Source organism: Varanus komodoensis, unplaced genomic scaffold (genome assembly GCF_004798865.1).
Source record: "Varanus komodoensis strain SLA01 unplaced genomic scaffold, ASM479886v1 scaffold10, whole genome shotgun sequence".
Lineage (NCBI taxonomy): Eukaryota > Metazoa > Chordata > Lepidosauria > Squamata > Varanidae > Varanus > Varanus komodoensis.
Window position 1 is genome coordinate 23,585,986 of NW_025335269.1, and position 24,506 is coordinate 23,610,491.

General features: G+C 41.9%; 1 protein-coding gene across 1 annotated transcript in view; it reads left to right on the top strand.

Moving 5' to 3' along the window:
- Positions 1 to 24,000, top strand: part of TRIM71 (tripartite motif containing 71) — a 45,887-nt gene extending 21,887 nt beyond the window's left edge. Inside the window, exons 2-4 of the mRNA XM_044419179.1 lie at positions 11,658 to 11,825; positions 20,288 to 20,422; positions 22,460 to 24,000. Coding sequence (XP_044275114.1) covers positions 11,658 to 11,825; positions 20,288 to 20,422; positions 22,460 to 23,911 — 1,755 coding nt within the window. The 3' untranslated portion in view covers positions 23,912 to 24,000. The remainder of the gene's footprint in view (positions 1 to 11,657; positions 11,826 to 20,287; positions 20,423 to 22,459) is intronic.
- The last annotated feature ends 506 nt before the right edge of the window (positions 24,001 to 24,506 follow it).

Here is a 24,506-nt window from a genome sequence, read left to right on the forward strand (position 1 = left end):
TTCCAGAGGGCTAACTGTGTTAGTATCTTTCAGCAAAACCAGAACGGGTCTTGTGGAATCTTAAGAACTAATACGTTTATTTGTCATAAGCTTTGGTGGGCGCCATCCTTCATTAAATGTATGATAGTGTAGAGTGTCCACCAGCACAAAATGAGTTAGTCTTTAAGGCACAACAAGATTATTTTGTTGTTCTAAGCCATAAGAAAGGAATACACAGAAAAATAGTGACATGCCATATTTTCTACTATACGGTAGAAAGCCATATACTGCTTCATAAATATGTGATGAGAACTGGAAGAGCAAAGGCAGAAAATTGTTGCTATTTGAACATATGATGGAGGCTTCCTCAGCCTCCATTAATATTTTTGCTTCTGCATTCAGAGGTAGCATTCCAGGTGCATCAGCTCCTATTCTATAGCATCTAACTTTCAGTATTTTTAAAATGAAATCAGGCATTCTTTTCTATAAGAACATTCATTGAACATGTTGTCTATCTTTTAATTGCCTGCTTTGGTAGTAATTGGTCCATCATTTGTTCCTTAAGAGCAAACCATCTGTTACAATACTATTTTACCTGATACATCTGCTAAAGTATTTCAAAATACTCTTGTATGTTGAAGGGTTGCAGATTGTGACAATAATGTTTATAAAACCAGCTGAAATGGCTGCAACTTCTTTGGAACCTCTGGAATAGAAGGCACTTAAACTAGTGTTTTGTCTGCTGCTGCAGCATGAAATCCAAACTACGGTTACTTGATCTTGCACATAAGTATGCATAAAATGTGTCATTCTTGAACATACAAATCCTTTCCACAAAGTTAACCTTTTTACCTCCACTTACCCTGCTGTTATAACCAGGCATGATAGAATATTCCATGTAATGGCTATTCCATGAAGAAAAGAGGAGAAAGAAGAAAGCAGTGTAGTGTCTACCTTGCCAGCTAACAATCAAATGAGTCTTCTGCTGAATGAAAACAAATTAAATCCACAGTAAGATCATTATTAGAAGATGCACTCATGGAGGTGTATAACTTCCCTCCCTGGAGGGAGAAATCATCTCCCAATCTAAGCAATCTTAGTGTTGTTAATAATTGTCATGTTTTGAGCACAAGTCAAAATTAACATTAAGACCTAATGGCTATGCCAAAGCCAGACAGAAGCAGTGAAGGGACAATCACTGATCACACCACAGAAAATGTAAAGAAAATAATTCAGAAACTGGTTTAATGTGCAGTTGGGAATTTCACCCCATGTGAGCTGTAGCATGGTAAATGAGACAGACCACAAAATAGGGTCCTCGGGTAGTGCTCTTAATGTTGTACATCTTGCCTGCGCATATTGGCATTTTCCAAGGGCAGGACTCTGCCAAGGTCTTTTATTCTGGTTCACACAGAGACAAGAACAGAAGAGCCTGTTGGACCAGACCTGGATCCACCTAGTGCAGCGTTCTGCTTATGCAGTGGCCACCAGCTACCTGTAGGAAACACACGTAGGCATGAGCACAATAGCATCCTCCTGGTCATGTTCCTCAGCAATTGGTGCATCAAGTCTCACTTAGGGATATGTGACACTAAAGACACTAAAAGGGTTTTGTATGTCTTAAGACCCTGCAAAATATTCCTCTAAGCATGCATAATGGAGTTGTTTACTGTTCTGATTTATCATACTGCTAGTTTGGTTTAGGACATAGCTGGGTTTGGGACCATAGCACTTCCGAGGAAGATGGTTTAGTTTCTTCCCTCACTACCATGGGTGCATAGGGTGATAAAAAATGGATAAAGCTTTCATTGAGTTTGAGGAGATTCTCCCCATTTTAACTTCCTTGTGGAGTAGGATGAAATTTCAGGATGAAAATGGGTGGGGCAAGAGCTTAAACCCTCTCTCGGTGCCATGGTTCTGATCGAATTTTGGGCTGTCGGAGAGTAATTAAAAATAGTGCCAGTATGTATGCCTAAACACACTTTTAGCTTGATCCTTTGCTTTTGAAAGAATGAGTCACTGGTTGGAGCCCAGGCTGGTATCCCTCCAGCCCTTGACACATTTGGAGGATAGGATCTGTCAATTAGCAAAGTAGTGCTAATAAATATAAAGCCCTAAACAGCTTGGGATCCAGGATACCTAAAGGAATACCTTTTTCCCCTATATGCCCTCCCTACCACTAAGATCGACAGCAGAGGCCCTCCTCCGGGAATACTCTTTGAAAGAGGTTAGGAGACAGAGTACTCGGAGGAGAGCTTTCTCTGCAGTGGCGCCCCGACTGTGGAATGCGCTCCCTAGAGAGGTCCACCTGGCGCTGTCATTATTTGCTTTTTGGTGCCTGGTCGAGACCTTTTTATTTAACCAATATTTTAAAGTTAATTCATTTTAATGGTATATTCATTTATTTAATTCATTTTAACCATGCTATTTTATACTCAGTTGTGGTGTAGCCAATTTATTAATTTTAGGATTGGTGGGGTTTTAATGTTTGTAAACCACCCAGAGAGCCCTCTCAGGGTAGTATATAAATGCAAGCGATAGATAGATAGAGAGAGCGAGAGAGTGAGAGAGAGAGCGAGAGACCGACCATGGCCAGACTGATGCTCTGAGAACCTCCACAGAGCTGGGAATATTAGAATATAATGTTGCAAAAAGCTTATTAGAGTAGTTTTCCCTGAGAATGTGAGTCTTAACAGTTGGAAAGGGGGCTTACCACTGAAGAATAAATTAAGGGCTTTTCTGGGTTCCCCTTGATGAAGCCATCAATAAGTGTGGCCAGCATGGCATTCTCAGCCCCTCCATTAGTGCCCACCAAGACATTCTACTTATTCCTCTTGATTTCTGTTTTGAAAGATTTCTGTCTTTCTTAATGGTGGCTAAAAGTGGAAGCTTCACAGTGAAATGGGAAGTGATGCCATCTTCATACCATCTTTGACTAGACCTCTTGCTGTTTACGTCCACCCCTCCAGCCATTTTTTACCTGATACCATTTTGCAAATCTCCAAATGGGCCCTAAATGTTGCCTACCTGCTGCAAACTCACCTATGACTTCAGGAGGGGAGCTCAGGGATCCCTCCCCTTGCCCCTTGCTGTGGCTTGCTCTCCCTGGACACAAAGGTTAGCTTAGATGACTTCATGGAGGTCAAAAAAGAGATGCTCTGGTAGGTGGGAAGGGAAGGGAAGATACTGCTCTGTCCTCTGCTCTCTTTGGCAGATGTTCAACTCTTGTAGAGCATCTCAGCCCTTTATAGAGGAATAATTAATACAGGAGGGCATGGGTGTGAAAAGCAGTTCCACTCCTCTTGTCTTGCTGGACATGGCTTAATAGAATACTTCCATGCATCTGGCAGCAGTCCCATAGACTGCATCCTCACTTGCTCGTTCAGGTCTACAGTAAGTGGAGTGCACATTATTGGCTATTCTTTAGCATATTCATTGAAATACTTACACTTGAAATACATAATGCAATAAACAATTGGATCAGTTGGTTCTCCTTTAAAAAAACATCAGTTTTGCATATCCAATAAATAAAGTTGGAGGTTTTCTCAACCTACCAGGCAGGTCATGCTTTTGAATGAAATAACACTTTAAATAAGAATATGAAAACCAATATCTCATTAGGATATTGTTTATTTACTTATTAATACTAGAACTTACCTTTTCTCCCTTGTTTTTTAATAAGTTTTTGTATATTCCACATCAAAGAAGTATTCTTCTTGGGTCCACAGTTCTATGGAGGGAAATAGTTTATAAAACAGTCTAGTAAATTTTATAAGCTAATAAAAGCCAATCATACATAATTTTACTTTCCAGTCAAAATGTACTATTACTTGCTAGTATGCTGGCAGCTATCTCAGTGTAGAATACATGTTGGGGAACATCTTATATTGATGGAGAGGCTTTTTCATGATGTCAGTAGCAGCATTTGGTAGGAAGACTGGATATTTTTAGTCACAAGTTACTCCTGTGTGTAAACCTTGTGTATATGAATATGTGAATCTTGTGAATATGTCAAGTTGCACAGCAGGGAACAAAATCTTGAAGTAGTTCTCTAAACACACACCTTATGTTGGCATATGCATTCCCATCAAATGCTCCCCTTCAGGATCTACCTACAGGTGGTATTTACAGCTCACATACTCAGTGCTCCTTGTACTAGAAGTTGGAAGTCAAAGCCCTTTCTGTCTTGGATCCATACATGAATAATTAGGCAAAGCATGACAAGTGAGCTGTAAGCCAAGTGCCCACTGGCTTCACAGAGAATCTAAGCCTCTTTTGCTTAGATTCTTTTGCTTTCGCTGGAAGCTGTGACAGAGAGAAATCCACATTCCATTGCTTTTGTTAACTGTGCTTGGCACTTGAAACTTTTGGAGAGAGGAGGCAGGTGGGTGGGGCATACAGGAAAGCTGACCAGCAGTGAGGGGGAGGGGAGCTGGTACAGGAATTGTCCGGTCAGGTCAGAGTTTAAGTCTAGCAGCCATTCATCAGATGTTGCTTGATTGCTATGGAATCCTAGGAGACATTTAACTGAATCTGTGCCCACACCCTGCAAACAATGCTCTTTCAAAGCAGATGGACAATAAAGGGGAGGTATGACACCCAAGAATTCTTGGTCCTATAAATTTTTTTTCTGGTTTGGTTTTTTGTTTTTAACAGTGCACTGTAAAGCCCTTTCCTAAAGCAATCAGGTTTATGGCCTTGCTCTGGTACCCCGTGGCCTGCTGTGGCCATAAAAGATGAATAGCTTTGCGGTATGCCTCACTAGCTTCTGAAAATGAAGTAGGTTCCTGTTTGTTTTTTGTTTTGTTTTGATTTTGCATTTTTCAAGAAAAGGTTTGACCAATTCAAGAAACGTTTCATGTGTTTAGGAAATGAGCCATTAACTTATATGTAATGCCTGTCTTGAATGCCGATTGCTGGTAAGTTTCTCTTCTCAGTTCAACTCCACCTTTCTCCAGCTCTGCCTTTGTCACAAGGCCACGTTGCTTCTTCAAACGCTGTTCCAAAATGAAACCTCTTTATGGTCAGAGCTGGTTTGGCTATGCTGACTAGGAAAGTATTGGTGTTGCCATTGGGGCACATCTGAGGCTCGGGAGAGTTTGGTTAATGACTGCAGTGGTAGCTACGTTCTCCTGTGGAAGGCCTCTGATAAAATGTTGTAAATGCTAAACAATAATTATTAGTAATGATTTTTGCAGCCCCGGAAACCATGAAATGCCGTATGTGGGATCAGAACCTAGAATGTTTCATGACTGGGGCTAACTTGCCATCACAACATAAAGCATGGTCTGCAATATGTGGGATTGTAGAAAGTGAGCTCTCGATGACTGAAATGGGTGCGACTGATGCATTGTTTGCAGCTGCTGCTTCTCATACACGTTGCTCTCTCTTGCCTGCGTGCATGTCTGTTGTTCCCAACTTTCTCCCACAGTTCCTAGAAATTACTTCATTTGGCAGCTTGATGTTTTTAGGGAACCATGTGAAGATGTATTTAACTTTAGTATGGTATTTTAAGTAGCTATACATGAGAGGTGGCAGTGTCTTTTTTTTTTTTTTTTTGAATATGTCAAACCAAATATTCTATTTTCTGTTTAGCAGTGGGCACACTTAGAATCCTCCTTGTGCCTGTGGTTTTTCTCCCTGGTTCTTTTTCTTCTGCTAGAACAGGGGTGAGCAATCTTTTTGGTCTCCAAGAGCTGCATGCAGTTCTGGTTAGTAAGTTTGGGTGCTGCAGATAGACACAGTGAACATATCTTCCCCCAGCCCATATCTCAGCACACAGCACTGGGGAAGCTTAAACCTCCTATACCATCCCAGTGAGGTCAAGTAATGGGATTCCCACCCAGGGGTGGAATTTAGAGCTAGAATCCTTGACTTTTCCCCCTTTTGAACAACAGTTTGCCACCTCCTTGTTGTATTGGTTTTTTATGTGGCATGGTTGCCCTCTGTTTTTGAAAAGCATGCATTAAAAGCCTCCTGCGGTGTACAGAATTAGCTGCCCATTCTTTAGATTGGTGCTGTGTTTTTCTAGAAAATTTTAAATTGGAGGTTTTTCTAGTGCAAATTAAATTAATTTGCATAGGGTCCTTTGTACAGGACAGTTTTCATTTACATTGGAAAATGTTCTGATACCCTCTAGAAATAACTAGTTAGCATGTTAATTTTACTTATATTTCATAAACAACGAAGTCAAAAATAAATGTACATGACAAGTATCTGACCTTTGATATTTGAAGGAAAAAATTAAAGAACATGTAATGTGATTTCAGTGTTTTATAGATTTTAACTAGAACATTTGTAAAAAAAAAAATTAAGATAATGACATATACCTTCCTTACACTGTCTAAATTTGCGGAGTGGGGGGAATAGTACTGAAAACCGTGGACATACTAGTTCTAGCTATCTAAAGAAAGCTTCATGATGTGCTAATGACCACTCATCTATTTCAGCAGAGTTCATTTATCTTCCACTGAGGTTGTTGGGTCACCTCCAGTTATAGTGTATTAGTTCTCTTTCATTCTGAGACATGTGTCTTTCAATAACAGATGTATTTGCTAGGGATAATCAATAATAACAACTTTGAAATGGCGAAGCTTGTCGAATACTGTATTATACAAGAAAAATATCTGCCCCATATCACTGCTTTAAGTATTGGCTGTATTGGAAAAGAAAATAAGGCAAGTGTGTATAAGATAGCATCTTCTCTTCCCTGGTCAAGGAATTGAAGGTGCAAGACTGTAGGCATGCAGGGTACATGCTTGGAATGTAACTGATGTGTGAACATCACAAAAGCAATGAACTATTTAGAAGTACTACAGCTTGGATTGGAATCAGATGACATTCTCCCCAGTGAACATCCATTATGGCTGTGACCAGGCTCTGACTATCATATAGAATTACTTCACTGAGAAGGGTTTCAGTAGATGAGGATTCAGTAGCCTCCTCCTTCCAACCCTCCAGTTCTTAGGTAGGATGTTCCACATTTACCCAACTTGGTTTATAACATCTGTGAAACCTTGATGAATGTTTACAGGGCAAGTTCATATTAGACTGGGAACTTATGGTCACTTGGCTAGAAACTGGTGTTAGTATATGAAGACTAGATGTAGCTGACTCACACTATAATTTGGATTCTGTATACCAGAGGTGGGGAATGTGTGGCCCTTCAGATGGTGTTGGATTGCACCTTCTATCATCCTTCACCATCAGATTTCCTGGCTAGGGCTGAAGGGAGTTGCCTTCTGCCATGATCTGAAAGTTGATAGTTTCCATAGCTTCCATATCCTTGCTGTATTCCTAATCAAGCAACTCCTTTAACAACAAATGTCTTGATTAGAACCCAAGCCAGGATGGAATGGGCTGTGTGTGTATTCTGCGAAAGCCTATGAGAAGGAGGTTGTGGACTCCCACATTAGAGACTGTCAGGATGCAGATGGACAGCCATCTGAGAGGGATGGTTTAACTTGGAGCCCTGCACTGAGGAGGGGGTTTGAAGTGATGGCCACTTCTAACTCTACTATTCTGTTATTGTAAGGGTGGTGAGACCTACCACCTTCAGGTGGTGAGACCCACCTTCTTATCTATTGGGTTCCTGCTAAGACTGGTATAAAGAATTATTCTAATAGTTCTCCCTTCTCCTAAAATATCTTAGTGGGCAGGTTGTTCTAAGACATGGGTCCTCCAACTATGGTCCGTGGGCCGGATGCAGCCCACCATGCCCATTTATCCAGCCCACCATAGAGGGGTTGGACTCGCCGCGCGTGCGTGCGGCGAGGTGCCAGCTTGCTCGCAAGGGGATCATTTTGGACTTGCTCAGAGAAAATGATCTCTGCGCATGCCCACCCCCCTGCCCCAGCTCGCGCCCCCCACCTGCACTGCCTTGATGGCCCACGCCCACCACCAGCACCTTTCAACTGGTCCCCTGTTCAAAAAGTGTGAGGACCCCTGTTCTAAGACCTCTTAGATATCCCATAGTTATAATGTCAGGCTTCTATGGATTCATTGTTAGATGTTATGGTCCTGGTTGACAGTTCATGGAGACATCAGCCATAAATTCTGCTGCCCCAGTCAGCGTTCTTGAGATGCTTCTCCCTGGAGACACTGAAGGGATTGACTACGGAATGGTACTGGAAATAGCTGCTCTGATTGGCAGGAAAGCTGTTGTGCCTCAGTAATCCACAACAAAACTGCTTGGTGGAGTGTTTCATTCCAGTAAGGGGGCTAGTAAAGATAGGAGGTTGTAAGGTGCCTAGAGGTCCTTGCTTTGCCACATCCTGCAATGTGAAGGGCCTTGGGGCAGTAATGAGTGATCACGATCTGGCAGTGAAGGGAAAGATGGTGGTTTCGGCACTCATACAGGCCATGCTCAAGTCTCAGATGGCCGTGGCTTGCTTAGGTGTCTTTTAAGAGCTTACTGCTCTGGCCACATGCATGTTAGTATGGCCCAACATGATTCTCAAGAACAAACTTAAGGCTGTAACTTTTGCGAAGCACCGTAGAGCACGGATGAATTTTGCTTGGTTCGGTTTCTGTCTGCCAGCTATGTGATAAGCCTAGAAATGTTTAACATAGGAACAGAAATGAATGCTACAGAAAGGCCCCCTTAGTATTGCTCACACACATTTGTCCACATTATGTTTCATGTTATTTACTTAATCTTATAAATTTATATTGTGTCTGTATTGCTGGCCTGTGCAGAAGGAAAGGCAGATTATAAAAATGTATCAATAAATTACACTAAGAAACTCTGCAAATTTCAAACATATTTCTGTGCACTGAGTGGGATTTCGCCTGTCTTTTATACTGTTTACTGGCTTATTGAAACATCTATGTATTTGTGAGTCCCCCTACTCCAAAATACCAGCTTAAGGACTGGATAGAAAATCTAATTTAGACACCTTTAATTTCAGTGCAACTTCTCTAACTAGGTCTAACAATATATACAACTCTCACTTGTGGAAATTTGAAGATTACTATTGAATAGATCAATGAGCTGTATTCCTCATAGACGCATAAGTAACAAGAAGACAACATGATTAAATTTCTCCCTAGGATTCTTGTTGAGGCATTGCCCACCATTTTGAATATTCAGTAGTGAACCATAGGTTTTCACAGCCCTTGGGTTCTGGGTGGCCTGTCATCCTTGTCACCCACCCTTACTGGGTTCACACATAAGAAGCTACAGTGTGCCCCAAATGTGCAAAAATATACACGACAGCAGCCCCCAGTGCCATAGGAAACCCATGGGGGAAATCATCCACAGTGGTTTCTTGTTGCATGTAAAGCAGGTCACACATTGATAAATTGTGTAAGGTAGTACCTGCTGTGCATGCACAAGTGCAGATCTTCATATTTTGGAAATTACATGAATGTAAGCAATCTCTCTTATCTGGTTGCCTCTTCCTTTTCTGTAGAAAGTGGTAATTCCAAAGAGATCAAAGAAGAGTTACTTCCAGTTTTCAGAAGGAGCTTGAGATGTTTGTCAATAATTAGCATGTGAGTAGGCTAGGGTTATAGATAGATCAGATATTGCTAAGATTTTTTTTCCGGAAAATTACAGTTAATCACAATATCCCAGTAGTTTTTAGGCACTCTCAAAGAAGCTGCTGCTATTGCTAATACTTTTTCTCTAACAGGGCAGGCACATAGGCAACCTCTGTAAGGAAGGTCAGTTTAAAACAACACTGCAAACTTTTTAGTGGTATTTTACCCTGTGTTCAGAATGAGCAATGCTGCTACAAAACAATCTGAACCAATTTGGTAAATGGAGAAAGCAGGCACGCCAAATGGTGATGTTTCCCCTGTAGTTGATCTTCCCTTAAGATCAACATCTCTTGTCATCTTACTACCTTCTGTGATGGGAGGAAAGAAAAGAACTCAATTATTGTTGGAAACACTTCCCCTAGTGAGCCCAGGAAGAGTCTCTTGGAGTCAGGAGCCTAACTTGAAAAACCAGTTCTATACCACACACTTTAAAACATTTTAAAAAATCTGGACTTTTTTTTTTTAAAGAACTTCTTTGGCATTGAATGAAACCTCCAAGGACCACTGCAACCAAGCTAGCATTCCTTGATATGTCAGTGGACCTAGAATCTTTAACAATCTGTTAATTGTTTTGATTACTTTTCCCTCTCTTTTGTGGTTTGTGTGCCTGAATGACTCCTACACTGTGCCTTGTATTCTTGCAAAAAGTAGCATCTGGATCTGCATGACAGGGCTGCTCTCTGCCCTTTGACCTAGCTTTGCTTCTGGCATTAACTGTTTCAGAGGGTTAATAGTAGGTTTAGCTTGAAGCTGAACCCTTGCTCATATCGACGCCATTTTCTCTTCAGACGGCCCCTTTTGACTAGAGGGGAGGGGTGCTACTTTTTAACAACCAGGAGAATTGTGATATTCATGTGACTCAATATCTTGGCCTTCCTTAAGGTTCTTTTTGCTGTAGCACTTTCACATTAGTAAGAGGATTTTTCTTAATACTTGCGATCTGGGATAAACTGAAACTAATGATGAAGTAAAATGTGTTGTAGAGCAGCACACAGCCACATTCTGCCAAAACTGTATTTCTGAAGTATGTATAAACCCAGATATAACAACAGTGAGATTTCAGTCTCAAGCATATCCTTAGTGTGTTGTTTCTAAATCTTATGCTCTATATGTGCCTATTTCGGGGCATTTGGGGTAAGATTATCCTGTCAAGATGGGTGGCTCCCTAAATTAATTAATCTCCCCCAAATTCTTCCATTTGCTTCTCATACGCATAGCCAAGTGCATTCTGCTGAAGAAAATACTTGACTGCCTGGTTTTGCTTGAAAGAGAAATGAATTTACATTTGTAAGCTGCATCCAAGACTGTCTGATCTTATTCCTTATCCCAGGCTTCCCCAACCACATGCCCTTTACAAGTTCTGGATTACAGCACCCATCAGTCCTGGCCAAGATCACCAGTGGAAAGGGATTTTGAGAGTTATGGTTCAAAATGTTTGGATGGCAACACAGGGGTTGCTGCTGCTTTAGCTGAGCCTTTTTGCTAGTTTCCTGTTACCCACCAGTTTGAATTCTGTTTGATTCCCTTTAGTACCTTTTGAACTGCTTGTGCTTCTCCTGAGGCAAATGTAAAAACTGTTGAATAGTCAGAGGATGGCCTTCTGAGTAAATCAGTTGTAGCCTGTTTTGGTGTTCTTAAGGAGGCAGTTCTGTTTTTGCCATTGCCTAAATGGGTTATCACCATTGCCAGGCTCTCTGCTACTTCCATCTGCTGGCTGGAATGTGCAAATGGCTTTGTGATGTACAAGAGAAATGGATCAGCTAATCCCTTGATACTGTTTCGGGAAAGTACACTGTAGACTGCTTGCGGGTTCGTTAATAACAATATTTTGACTTTAAAAAGAACAAACCAGCCAGTAGACTCTATAGGAGTGCCCTCAATAAATGTAAAGGCAATTGAAAGAATATTTGTTGTAGGAAATGATACCATAAAGTTCTACTTCTAACATTGGTTTAATACCCAGATTAGTAACTTTGCATTACTAATGTGTTTTCAAAGACAAACCTGTCTGCATTGCTCACAATGAATTTTGCAAGTTGATAATTGTTGCTATTCTTTTGGGGGAGCCATGCATTGTTGAAAACTTCTCAAGGCCTGGATCCTTTTGTATGCCTATTAAATGATCTCTCTTGCAGGTGCTGCATTTCTACTGTGACACTTGCTCCGTCCCCATCTGCCGGGAATGCACCTTGGGACGACATGTGGGTCACAGCTTTATCTACCTCCAAGATGCTCTGCAGGACTCCAGAACCCTTACCATTCAGCTATTAGCTGACGCACAGCAGGGACGCCAGGCCATTCAGGTAAATATACAAGAACTCTGAGGAGCATTGGATATTATGGCTGCTTTTTAAAGTCTCTGTGACTGGCATATATTCAGCCAAACATCTTGTCATCCACTGGTAACCCAACCCAGCATTTACCGCCCTAGGTCCCTCCAGTAGGATTGGACTGCCATGGTCATGATTCCCACCAAGCATGGCAATTGGTCATGCAGCCTTGGAATTGTGGGAGGTGCAGTCCAACACAGGTTGGGAAAGACTGAGCTGAACATTTTATAAGCCCAGCGCCAGTCATACTGTGTTATAAACCCATTCCCACCCGCTGCCTCGTGACAACATTTTCACTTGGGTTACCAAGAAGTGGCAACAGTTACCAGACAGGTAGATTAGCCTTGTGGCTAAGGCTTCATTCCCTGAGACAGGGTTTGATGTGACATAAGTTTGCTGCAAAGAGAGATGATTCCTGATTTAAATAGCATTATGTAATATATGCATGGATGTCTCATTCATCTAGATTCCAATATGGTACCAAAACACAAGGTGAAAAAATAAAACTCAGCAAAAAGCATGAGAAGATACGTTGATCTCTGATCTGTGTGTTGCTTTCAATCTTGCTGGACTTATTTTATTGATTTGTTTATTTATTTAAAACCTTTTTAGACTGTCCCTTATTGTGGTTTCAGGACGGTTTAACAATAAGACAAAATAAAATAAAGCACAGCATCCTAATAAAATTTTTCCAATCAACAATAGAACCCCCATTAAAACAATCAAGTCTTAAAGCATTGGGAAAATAAAAAGGTTTCAGCCTTATGCAATGAGATTGCCAGAACTGTGTTTTTCTCTAGGCCATTTCAAAATTCTTCCTCTGATGTTCTGTTTACAACTGTCTGAATGTTCTTGTGTGCGTATAAGCCAATCTTTTGCTCTTTGGAAAATTTCTTACTGATTCCAGTGAAGAAAATAATTAAAGTTTTGGACCTGTGTATTGGAGTCTTCAGTACATACAAGCCGAGGGGCAGCTTTTCCTTCTACTCCTCCTGCAAGTTGCCCTGAAATGTAACTGTAAACTGCTCCCATTGCTGGGTCAACCAGTTGACAATTACTTCTGGCTAAACAAATAGTACAAATGTGTTTTCACAGTGATGATCAAAACAAGCCACCATGTTACCCAACCCCAGGTCACATGGCTTGTTTGCAGGTGAAACACCCGCTCAAATGACATATAGGTGATGTTGGGAATGGAAGAGGCAGTAATTCTTGGCAAGCTTTCTAGGGTCAGGGTGGACCGACCCTTTGAATGAGGACTCAGAAATCGGGAGTATGGGGATCAAGATAGCAGATGAGGGTGAGGTTATCTCAAGCCTCCATCTCCAGGTGCTCAGGTAGACCATGGGAGCAGGCAGGGTTTGGAAGTGAAGGGAAGGGACACACGTGCCTAGGCCAGTTCTGACCCCATGATGTACTGTCAGGTTAGAAGGGCTTCTCAAGTAGAGGGGCTGCATAAAGTTGGCTACCTGTTCGTCAGAAGGACCCACCCATTGATGGTGGAATCCAGGGTTATCGAAAAGGAGGATTTTGGGAAGTAGTTTCTAGTCTGGGTTCAACAGATCACTTTGTTCATGCACAGAGATTTGTCTCCCTGTGGCTATAGTTTGTAGCTACATAGTTATAGCTTCCTGTAGCTCTTCATTTCCAGTTCACAGCTGTTTTGCATCTGCTTGTTGCTTGAAATGAATAAGGGGAAGCCCAGCTCCCAGCAAGCTGCCCAGGTTCAGATAACACTAAACAGTATCATGTGTTGGTTAGTACTGGATTGGGAACCTGGGAGATTCAGGTTCTAGTTCTCACTCAGCCATGAAGTTCACCAGGTGACTCTGGGCTAGTCACAGACTCTGAACTTAACCTACCTCACAGCTTGTTGTTGTGAAGATAAAATGGAGCTCTGTAAGCCACTTTGGCTTTCTTGCAAGAAGAAAAACGATGAGTTCTAAATGCCTTATGCGAGTAGATATTTGATGTAAGTGTGTACAAGCACACTGTTAATTTAAAGAAGCCACAGTGGCTTATTTTTAATCATGAGAACAGGCCCAGTGTGATTTCTTTTAGGTCTTGATGTTACAACTTCAAAGATTTGATGAATGGTTGGTTAGTTGGTTGGTTATTTATTTATGGGTTTTATAAATCATTCAATTAGCAAAAAGCTCTCAGAATGGTATACATAAAAGTTAAAAACATCTCAAAGCATAGTATACACACATTCATATCAACAGGGTGATTAATGTTCATTGGAGCATAACATCAAACCCACAATAACACTAAATAATAGTAATACTGCATAATACAAAAGTAAAACTGATTCACAGAATGCCAATGACCATATAGATAAAAGCCAATAGAAAATCAGATAACTGTGTTTAACAATTAAAATGCTAGGAAAATGAAATGGTTTTGCTCTGGCGCCAAAATAGTCAATGCCAGGCACACTTCCCTGGGGATCTGGTCTCATAATTGGGCCGCCACAGCGGAGAAGGCCCTTCCCCTTATGGCCACCTTCCTTACCTATTTTAAAGGTGGCTCCTGGAGAAGGACCTCCATAGATGACTTTAGACTTTAGGGTTGTGCAGGTGTGTATGGCAGGAGATATTCCTTTAGATATCTAGGCCCTAAGCTGCTTAGGGCTTTCTACATTAATTCAGGCACCCTGAAGCAGGTCTGGATTTCAGTAGGTAATCCGTGTAACTGATAAAGAACAGGGCCTATGTGTTCACATGTCAGCAGGTGGGCTGCCCTATTTTGTACGAATAGAAGTCTCTGGACCATTTTAAAATTCAGAATTTTAAAATCTGAAAAATCAGACTTTTAAAAAGTATTTATGCGTGTCTGTGGGCACTCATTGCTGTGCCTTAGACAGATGCCAGTAAACCAGTTAAACAGGTCTAACTCATCTTGAAATGCAAAGCTTACAGCCAGAAGCAGTTTCTAACCTCAGATGGGTCTTCTTGCCACTGTGATTCTGGGCCAGGAATGTAAAAGGGAATTACCTCCTGGGTTATTAGTATTCAGTTGAGCTCATGACCACCCTGTCCAGAACTTTTGAAATTGTATATGCCTCAGATGATTTTGAAGTGGAAAAAACACAGTTTAGTTCTTCACTGAATAGCCCCATCTGCTGGCACTTTAGTTCATACTTTAAAATCAAGGATTAAAAAAAAAAAAAAGGATTTAGAAGATCTCGGAGAGCATGAGGCAATTGTCCCTGAATACTGAGTGCCTTAATACATGAAGAAGAAAATTTATTTTTATTATTTTATTTTTTTTTTTTATTTATATCCTGCCTTTTTCCTACAAAGGGCTCAAGGCAGCTTACATCATGCCCCTCCATGATGTATGGTAGGGGAGGAGAACTTCCCATATAATTATAGAACTGTATTTCCAGAGAAGAAATAACAAAAACTATTGATGACAATAACCCAAAGCAACCTAGTTAGGTATTATTTCCAAGTTACTTTGGAAAAAGTTAAGCTCAAATGGTTATGAAATAGGCTTATCATTATTCACTGGTTCAGTTTGAATGTAACATTAAGCCAAGGTTTAGTCTTGGTTTGCACGAACTGATCACAGTTCAGATTAAACAGTGTTCCAAGAGTGGATATAAAAGGAAACTATGGTTTAGTTAAAACTTAAAAGTAGAGGTTTCCAGCCTCCTTCTCCTCATGTGCAGAGGGGGTGGGGTGGGGTACACAAACCCAAGGCTTATCCAAGATTTGGCATAATGCTAAATTGGGACAGTGTGTAGAGAATGGCATGTAAATAAGAGCTATCCCCATGCCAGGGGAGAGTAGTTCAGTTAATATTCAGGAAACTTAGAGGAGGCCTTTGTTGTAGGGCAGCCTGGTGCCTTCCAGATATATTATCTGGATTCCCATCACCCCCAGCAAGCATGGTCAATAGGGACTGCTGTTTTAAGGAAACTATGTAGATAAAAGTAGGCTTGCTGAATGCGAAATGACAAAGTCGTCATTGACAAAGTCATCATTTCGTGATGGGACTCCAGTCTTCTTTTCACATTGTTGATGGATTGACTGATCTTGCATATTTCAATAGTTCAACTGAGTATTTTAAAATATTTCCCAGAATAGCTTATCTGTAATCAACAAAACAAGACAGTTTCTGCCTGCAGGCTTACAGTTTAAAAAGACTCAGTGCAGAGTTAAAATGAAATGAGGGGGAAAACAGAGGAAAACACCCATCCAGCAGGCCTGGTGGAATGGCCCCATGTGTCCCTCTTGTTCTCCTTGGCTCAGGCTATTGAATGACTATTGCCGGTGACAGTGTGACAACGGCTTTCTGGTAGGAAAAGCTCAAAAGCTCGGCATGACAATCTTTTGTGTTCAGGCTCCAGGGTAAACTGTTTATTATGTCTGCGTACATCCTTCCTCCGATCTAATCTAACCTTAAACAATCCCTCTTCTAGCAGTGGCCTAAATTAGAGCTGGACTTATTAGAGAAGAACTTAATATCTGTAGCAAAGTTCATGTTTCTAAATTACAATTGGGTCACTCAAGCACTCTCAGTATGACTTCTGACCTTAAGACTCCAACCTTCCTGCCTGAAACATCTGGTCAGGATTTGCACAAATAAAAATTTTGAGTGGATACTCACTGAGGAGTTTTCCCTTAGGCTTTCACCAACCTGATGCCCTCCAAATGGTTATGCTTGTTGGTAATTATCGGAGTCATTGTGGTTGTAGTGATTAAGAGCACAGGACTGGGTTCTAGTCCCCGCTCATCCATGGAGCCAACTGGTTACTTGGGGCCTGTCACCTCACAAGGTGGTTGTCATGGGGATAAGATGGAGAGTTGCAGGATTAAAATGATGTACGCTCCTTTGAGTTCATAAGAAAAAAAAGCAGGATAGAAATCAAATAAATACATCTGGAGGGCTAGCTCCCAACATTGCTTGTATTTATGTAGTGTTTTACTCTTCCAGGTGCTTAACCTGACATTATCTTGCTGCAATTAGCAAGCTGGGAACTCTCCCCCAGCCCACCGTCACTGAAGGCCATTTTCAGGAGGTATCTATCATAAGGAGCAGTGACTAGGGCCACCCCCTGACTGTCTGTTTTTCGGTCAGTCCCTTTCCTCTCTCTCCCCGCTGCTTTCCCTCTTCCTTGCCCAGGAGCTCGCTCTGGCAGAGACAAGTTTGCTCTTGCTAGAACACTGAACATAACAACTTGCAGGTTTGACCGCTTGCTATCTCTTCTGGGGTTTTCCCCTTCTGCATCCCTTCTTCTTTTCTCCCTCTGGGCCCTCCCCAAAAAATGACATGCAATCAGGCCAAGGGCTATGAGCATCCCACTTGTGCTGGAGAAGAACCGTGTAACAGAGATCATCATGATTCCATATTAGAGCTTGCAAGGGGGCAGGACTGAAGCTGAGAGGGGGCTTGTCAAAGAGCCAGCCAGTGACTGCGTAGCAGAGGTGAGATTTAAATGTAGGCTTGTCTGATGCACAGCCTTGCCTCTTAGCCTCTTCCCACAGAGAGCCAGTAGGAAGTAGTGGATTGAGGGTCCAAATCAATGCCTAGCCATGAAACCTGTTAACTGACCTGGGACCAGTCACTACCTCTCAGTTTAACATGTCGAACAAAGGTTGTAACGAGAATGAAATGAAGGTGTGACCAGGATGAAAATGGTAATTCAGAATAACTAATTGTAGTACAGTTCTTGTTTCTACCTCTGCTTCACAAACTCATTGAACCCCACTTTTTTATTTAATGGATTTTTAAATCCTGTTTCACTCTAAGTCAGGACTGGACAATTTGTGGCCATCTAGATCTTTTGACCTACAGCTCCTGTCAACATTAGCCTGCTCTCTATGGACACTTACTGAAATCAAGGTACAGGGGCCTGGATTATGTCACATCCAATGCCCCGGATTAGGTGGCTTTTGTTCTTATTTGCCTCACTTTCTACTGTCTTCCCCCCACCCCTCTTTCTGCCTAAGATTTCTTAGGGAATATGCAGCCTGAGCCTAACTGCTTTCAGGGTGTCATTTATCATCAGTAACCACAGTCCTCAGCATTTTAGGCTGCAGGTAAAGACTTGCACATTTGAATGCCACCTAATAAAAAGCTTCCGTGCGCAAAAGAATTGCCCTGGCATGTTAGCTTTCTACATGCAGGGAAGGCTGCTGCTTGGTTGCTGCTGGGGCAAGTAGCCCCTCTTTTCCATTCAGCTTGAAATAGCACAGTCCAGGACAAGCTTTGACACTTCATTTTGCTACATGTATAAAGCGGTGTCCACCCTGAGCAAGAGAGCAGAAAAAAAACAGTGCTCCTTTTAGCCGCAGCGTTCTGGCTTTTATGCATGGAGTATTGGTGCTAGTGAAGTGTACCATTGCGGAAGCTTCAGGGGAAACTCTGAGAAAGGCTGCTTAGAATGCCTTGTAACTCTCCTCATGATGCAGCCTTTTTAAAGAAAGCCTCGATCCTTTGAATGGGGAGGGGAGGGGAGGGGGAAGGTGCTCTCTCTCTCCCCGCTCTCTCCCCCCTTGACTTTTGTGACAAAGGCCAGTGCAAGTTGCTCAATGGGCCCTGTGGATAAGAGATATTAAATGAACATGTGGAATTTCCAACTTTGTAAAGGAACATCTGCAAGGAGAGGAGCAAACAGAGGGTTTTGCACCAGCTTTTTTTCTGCAGCTGCTAAGCTTCCCCCTTCGCTTTTGTAGATCTTATCTGTCTTTTAGTTTGCAAAACTGCAGCTATCACAATGTAAACAGATACGTTGCTGCCCCAATACATAATTCTTTTACAAAACTTCCTTCAACAATAGAAGTCCCAAAGGCATGAACTTGTAGGTTTTTGGTCTTACTTTCCCTCAAGTGAATTCTGCTTATCTAAGTGTGTTATCCATGTTTTGCTCGTAAATCTAGACCTTATGCTTAAGGCACATGTTGGTGCTCTTCTTTCTTTCTCACAAGTGGTAGAGGTGAAGCTCCTAGTGCTATTTTCCAATCCTGAACTAACCAATATTTGGTAAAAAGTATTTATTTGGCTTTCTGAAATTAAGAACTGTTTGATGAGGATTGCCAGGAATGTAATTTTTTAAGTTCATGTTAGTGTTTAATTATTACAGACTTTTAAAAATAGTTTGTTGCCTGTCCTATAGTGCAGTATATGTGAACAGGGTTCATTTGGGCTCTATGTGGGTAGAGGTGTGAAGTGATGGGTTGTATCCAATAACAACCCTACTCAATGAGTAGGCCCAGTAAAATTAAGTTAGACTTACGAGCTTCTGCTCACTTCTGAGTTGTTAAGTATGAAGGACACTTGAAGTGGATCGGCTTATTCAATAGATTATTTAAAATAATTTAGTCCTCACTTCTCTTCCAAAGACCTCAAGTATCATACCTCCTTGCACTGTTACTTTCACAGAAGCCCCGTGAGGTTGATCAAGCTGAGCAGTAGTAAATGGTCCAAGGGAATCTTGAGTCTCTCCAGTTGCAGTTTGGCATACTGACCACCTCACCACGTTAACTCTCAATTGTGGCAGCATTTTGTCTATGGCATCAGACCTGTACAAAATAGAAAACACAGTCCGAGGCTTGCTGTCAGCAAAGTACAGTGACATGTATTAAATAATTTGCAGGAGTTTGGAAATGGTTTAAAAGTTTGCCTTTTAAAAAGTCTGTCCTGGCCAGCCTGATTGCTTTCTGAGGATATTGTCTCTTCTAAGCTGAAAGGATTCTACTCTTAAAAGTGGCCTAAAGAAATGCATATAAATGGAATAAATAAATATTCAGGAGTTCCTTTCTATCAGAGAGACTGGGCAGTGGGGGAGGGGAAGAAAGATCTTTCCACTAGCAAGTTAAGAGCTGCTAGTTCTTGAAGCTAGATTGTGACTGTGTTCCTTATGCCCAGGAGCTTGGGTGTGCCTTGTGATTTTGAATTTGAATAGCAGACCTCCTTGCACATTCCAAATGGCTTTTGAACCCCTTCTATTTCTAAAACAAATAAAGGCAGTGTGGCATTGGGGTGGCTGAGGTGTAGTTTGAGAAACTTGACCTCACGCCCTCTTGGATGCCTAGATGTGGTTTCAAATTTCTGTGAATCTTTGTTGAAATGAGTATTGGTGATAACATATAAAGTATTCAAAGTGTATAGCACTTAAAAGCATGGCTATGCATTTAATTATGTGTAAGAAATAAGCATCGTGAATGCAATACGATGCATTTATAGTAATAGCAAATGCATAGCAAAAAAATACTATGTGGATGCACTCACAGACTCACCACTGAAGCTGCATACATCGCATACTCATCAAACCATGATTTTTGTCAAAGCTTAAACAAGCTTTCTTGAAATTTAGCCCCGTGTTTGAAGTTGACTTTTTGTGCTTCAGTTCTTGGAAAACTAGGCTGCATGAGCATTTCCTCTATTGACTTTGACAAGCAGTATTTTCTTCCTCTCACTTCTAGCTAAGTATTGAGCAGGCCCAAGCTGTTGCAGAACAAGTTGAGATGAAGGCAAAGATGGTCCAGTCTGAAGTGAAAGCAGTGACATCTAGACATAAGAAAGCCCTGGAAGAAAGGGAGTGTGAGCTGCTATGGAAGGTAAGAAAAGGACTAATTGGTGACCAGATGCTCCGTTGTCATACTTGTTCAAATGACTGTCGGTTTGTTAGTCTTCACAATAAACATGTGGTACAGTTGCCCATTTAGGTAGGCTGGAGCTGGGAGTCAGACTAGATGGCCCAGGAGGCACCTTCTGACTCTCTGTTTCTGTGTTTCTATTTATAAAGTCTCCAATGTACAAATGCAACGCTAGATCATGACATAGCATGCTGAGAATGGCCCTAACCTCCCTTTCCATCCTCCATCCTCCCCTTTTTCCCAGCATTGCTATGAGGAGATGAGAAACTTTTGTTATAGGTTAACTGTAGTTTAGCATGTTGCCCAGACCCTAATTTTAATTTGGTTAGTTGAAAGAAGCTAGATTCATAAATTGTTGTTTGAAGTTGGCTTGTTTCCACTAACCAGTGTTAAGATTAACGGCAGATTGTTCAGGTTTGGGTAGCACAGCAATCTTTGGTTATCTAACAGGGGAGCTTGTAAACTCACCCTTACAGCTGTTCCAGGGGAAATAAAGTTTGCTCTTGTCATTCGTAACTAGGGTTTAGCATTATGTTTAACCCAGTCTGTTCTTTATTTGATAGCCGTGACCATCTGCCAGCCTTTTGATTCAGTTGTTCAAAATAGATTGAATTAATTAGAAGTATTTAGATATGTGAGCTGTTTGTTTCCAAATATGAAATATACTTAATATGCATTCTGAGCAGTAAATAAAAGGTTATTCTTGCAGTGGACAGACTAATCACCCCTTTGCTCTCTTAGTCTATGAACAATGTGTAATTAATTTGCAAAGCAATTGTATAGTCCCTGAAGAGCATATATCCTATAATCCCTAGGATATTTTTGATTATCTCCCCTACCACCTCGGGAGGAAGAATCACACAGTGGTTCCTTTCCTCCTTTCTTGCCCTCTCATGTCTGGCATGGAAAGCAACCCAAGAAGCAGTGTTCCAAGGTCCCAGTGATGATCCTGGATGATCTTACAAAGGCCAAAAAACAGATGGGTAGGGGAGAGTAGATCCATGGTTGAACCAGGATTTGCTTTCCTGGACAGGGTTTGTCTGGCAGACAGTTAAACTAACTGGTTTATCTCCCTAGTACCAGAGTTGTGTTCCTTCTTGTTTTGCCTACCTACTCCCAGTATCCCAATTGCTATAGCAAAACGTAGAATGGCTTCCATTGTTTTTAGCACTCTTTTCTGCCACCTCTGTTGCTAGGCAAACAATCCACTGTTCTGTGTTTAGATGTAGTAGCAATCCAAGGTCTAAACACCCCAGAGATCACAACCTAACGATAAAGACAAGGGTTCTTTTTCTGATCCTATTTGCATAATCACTGAAACCCATGCTGACTTCTTTGAAAACAGTTTTTTCACATATTTAAGCCACTATGGTTTGTTGTGTTGTACAAACCAAGCAAAGATATATTACTGATATGGTTAATAAACTCAAAAAACCCAGAACAGCCCATGGGTTATGGGTGGATTGATGACCAGACCAACAACCCACCTTCTCAACTTGAATATACCCACAAATGCTAAATTCCAGGGGTTAATTAACCCACTGAAGCTTAGCATGGTGTAGGAACTGGCATTCTAGGTTGTTTCTAGTTCACAAATCAAGTTTTGGTGTAGCTGTATTCACGTATCATAGCAACCCAAAATTTGTCAATCCATAACATTGCAAAATTGGCCATTATGTAATCTGGTCCCTACTGCCTTTTCACAGCATGTGCACCTTTGTGTATATATAAGGGGGTAGTGCAAGTTGGATTAGATGAAAATTTTAACTACATTGTTTACAGAAAAGGGGAGCACAACAAATGTCCAATAACAAATCCCAAACAAAGCCCCCCTCATGCAGGCACTTAGTAAGACAGATGGTTTCTGAATACTGAGATGAATTTGCCAAACTATCAACATTCTTTTTTCACCTTTAACATCTCCATGTACTTTCCAGACCCCTTCTCCCTGATCAGTTCAGTTGGTAGTTCAAATGTGTGTGCTCATCTTCATTCTAGGTGGAAAAAATCCGCCAAGTGAAAGCCAAGTCCCTCTACCTGCAGGTCGAGAAGCTGCGTCAAAACCTAAACAAGCTAGACAACACCATCAGCGCAGTCCAGCAGGTCCTAGAGGAGGGTCGCAACATGGATATCCTCTTGGCTCGGGACCGGATGCTCGCTCAGGTGCAGGAGCTGAAGAATGTCAGAGGCTTCCTGCAGCCTCAAGAGGACGACAGGGTCATGTTCACTCCTCCTGACCAGGCATTGTATATGGCCATCAAGTCCATGGGGTTTGTCAGCAGTGGGGCATTTGCTCCTCTGACCAAAGCCACTGGGGAAGGTCTCAAACGTGCACTGCAAGGCAAAGTGGCTTCCTTCACAGTGATAGGCTATGACCATGATGGAGAGCCTCGCCTTTCTGGGGGAGACATGATTTCTGCTGTGGTCATGGGGCCTGACGGGAATCTCTTTGGGGCAGATATCGGTGATCAGCAGAATGGAACATACCTGGTCAATTACAGGCCACAGATGGAAGGGGAGCATCTGATATCAGTCATGATGTGCAACCAGCATATAGAAAACAGCCCGTTCAAAGTCATGGTTAAGTCAGGGCGCAGTTACGTTGGCATTGGGTTACCAGGGCTCTGCTTTGCTAGTGAGGGGGATAGTGATGGAAAGCTGTGCCGTCCCTGGGGTGTAAGCGTAGACAAGGAAGGCTACATCATTGTTGCTGACCGCAGCAACAACCGTATCCAGGTCTTTAAGCCCTGTGGAGCTTTCCACCACAAGTTTGGCACTTTGGGCTCCAGGCCCGGCCAATTCGATAGGCCTGCTGGTGTTGCCTCTGACTCCTCCCGGAGAATCATTGTGGCTGACAAGGACAATCATCGTATCCAGATCTTCACGTTTGATGGCCAGTTCATTCTGAAATTTGGGGAGAAAGGAACCAAGAACGGGCAGTTCAATTACCCATGGGATGTAGCAGTAAACTCCGAGGGAAAAATCCTGGTGTCCGACACAAGGAATCATCGGGTTCAGCTGTTTGGACCAGATGGAGTGTTTCTGAACAAGTATGGCTTTGAAGGGGCGCTCTGGAAGCACTTTGATTCCCCAAGAGGCGTGACGTTCAATCACGAGGGCCATCTCGTCGTGACCGATTTCAACAATCACCGTCTCCTGGTCATACATCCCGACTGCCAGTCGGCACGCTTCCTTGGGTCCGAAGGCACAAGCAATGGCCAGTTTCTGCGCCCACAAGGTGTGGCGGTAGACCAGGAAGGTCGTATCATTGTGGCAGATTCCAGGAACCACCGGGTGCAGATATTTGAGCCAAATGGTAGTTTTTTATGCAAATTTGGCACTCAGGGAAGTGGCTTTGGTCAGATGGACCGTCCTTCAGGTATTACTGTCACCCCAGATGGCATGATTGTTGTGGTTGACTTTGGAAACAATCGAATCCTCGTCTTCTAATCTGTGTTGATCTGTTCTAGGAAGAAACTGTCTCAGGGAAAATCCTTTTAAGAGAATGAACACACACACAAAAATACTACAATGTTAGTTCAAACCTACCTCATCTTTAATTTTTATAGACGAATGTACTTTCCCTTTTTATCTGCAGGGAGGAAGCCTGTGATGTTGTAAACAGTTATCTACCTCATTATCTTTGTGTTCCTTTACCTCCACAGTATACACAGTGCAGTAAAAAATGAGACCTCTTTTTCCCTGGATGGGACATTCATGCACAAAATATGTTTCTGTGCACATTAGCTGATTTGTGTGGTAAATTCTGTAGACTCTGCCAAAAAGGCACACTCTCATCTTTAAAAAGAAGAAAAAAAAAATCAGTAGTTTTAGATACTTTTAAAAAATGTTGTGTTCTGATCATACTGCGGGGGGAGGCTTGGAGGGTGGTGAAGGGGGTTGTGTTTTAGATGCTGCTGCAGCAGAGAACTCTTTCCTTGTTCTCCTTTTTTTATACCTCAGTGCATTTGACATACTGTTCAACATAGTGTCTTGTTTTCAGAAGGCTTTTGTCTTTTTGAAGTGGGATGGGATTCACCAGGGA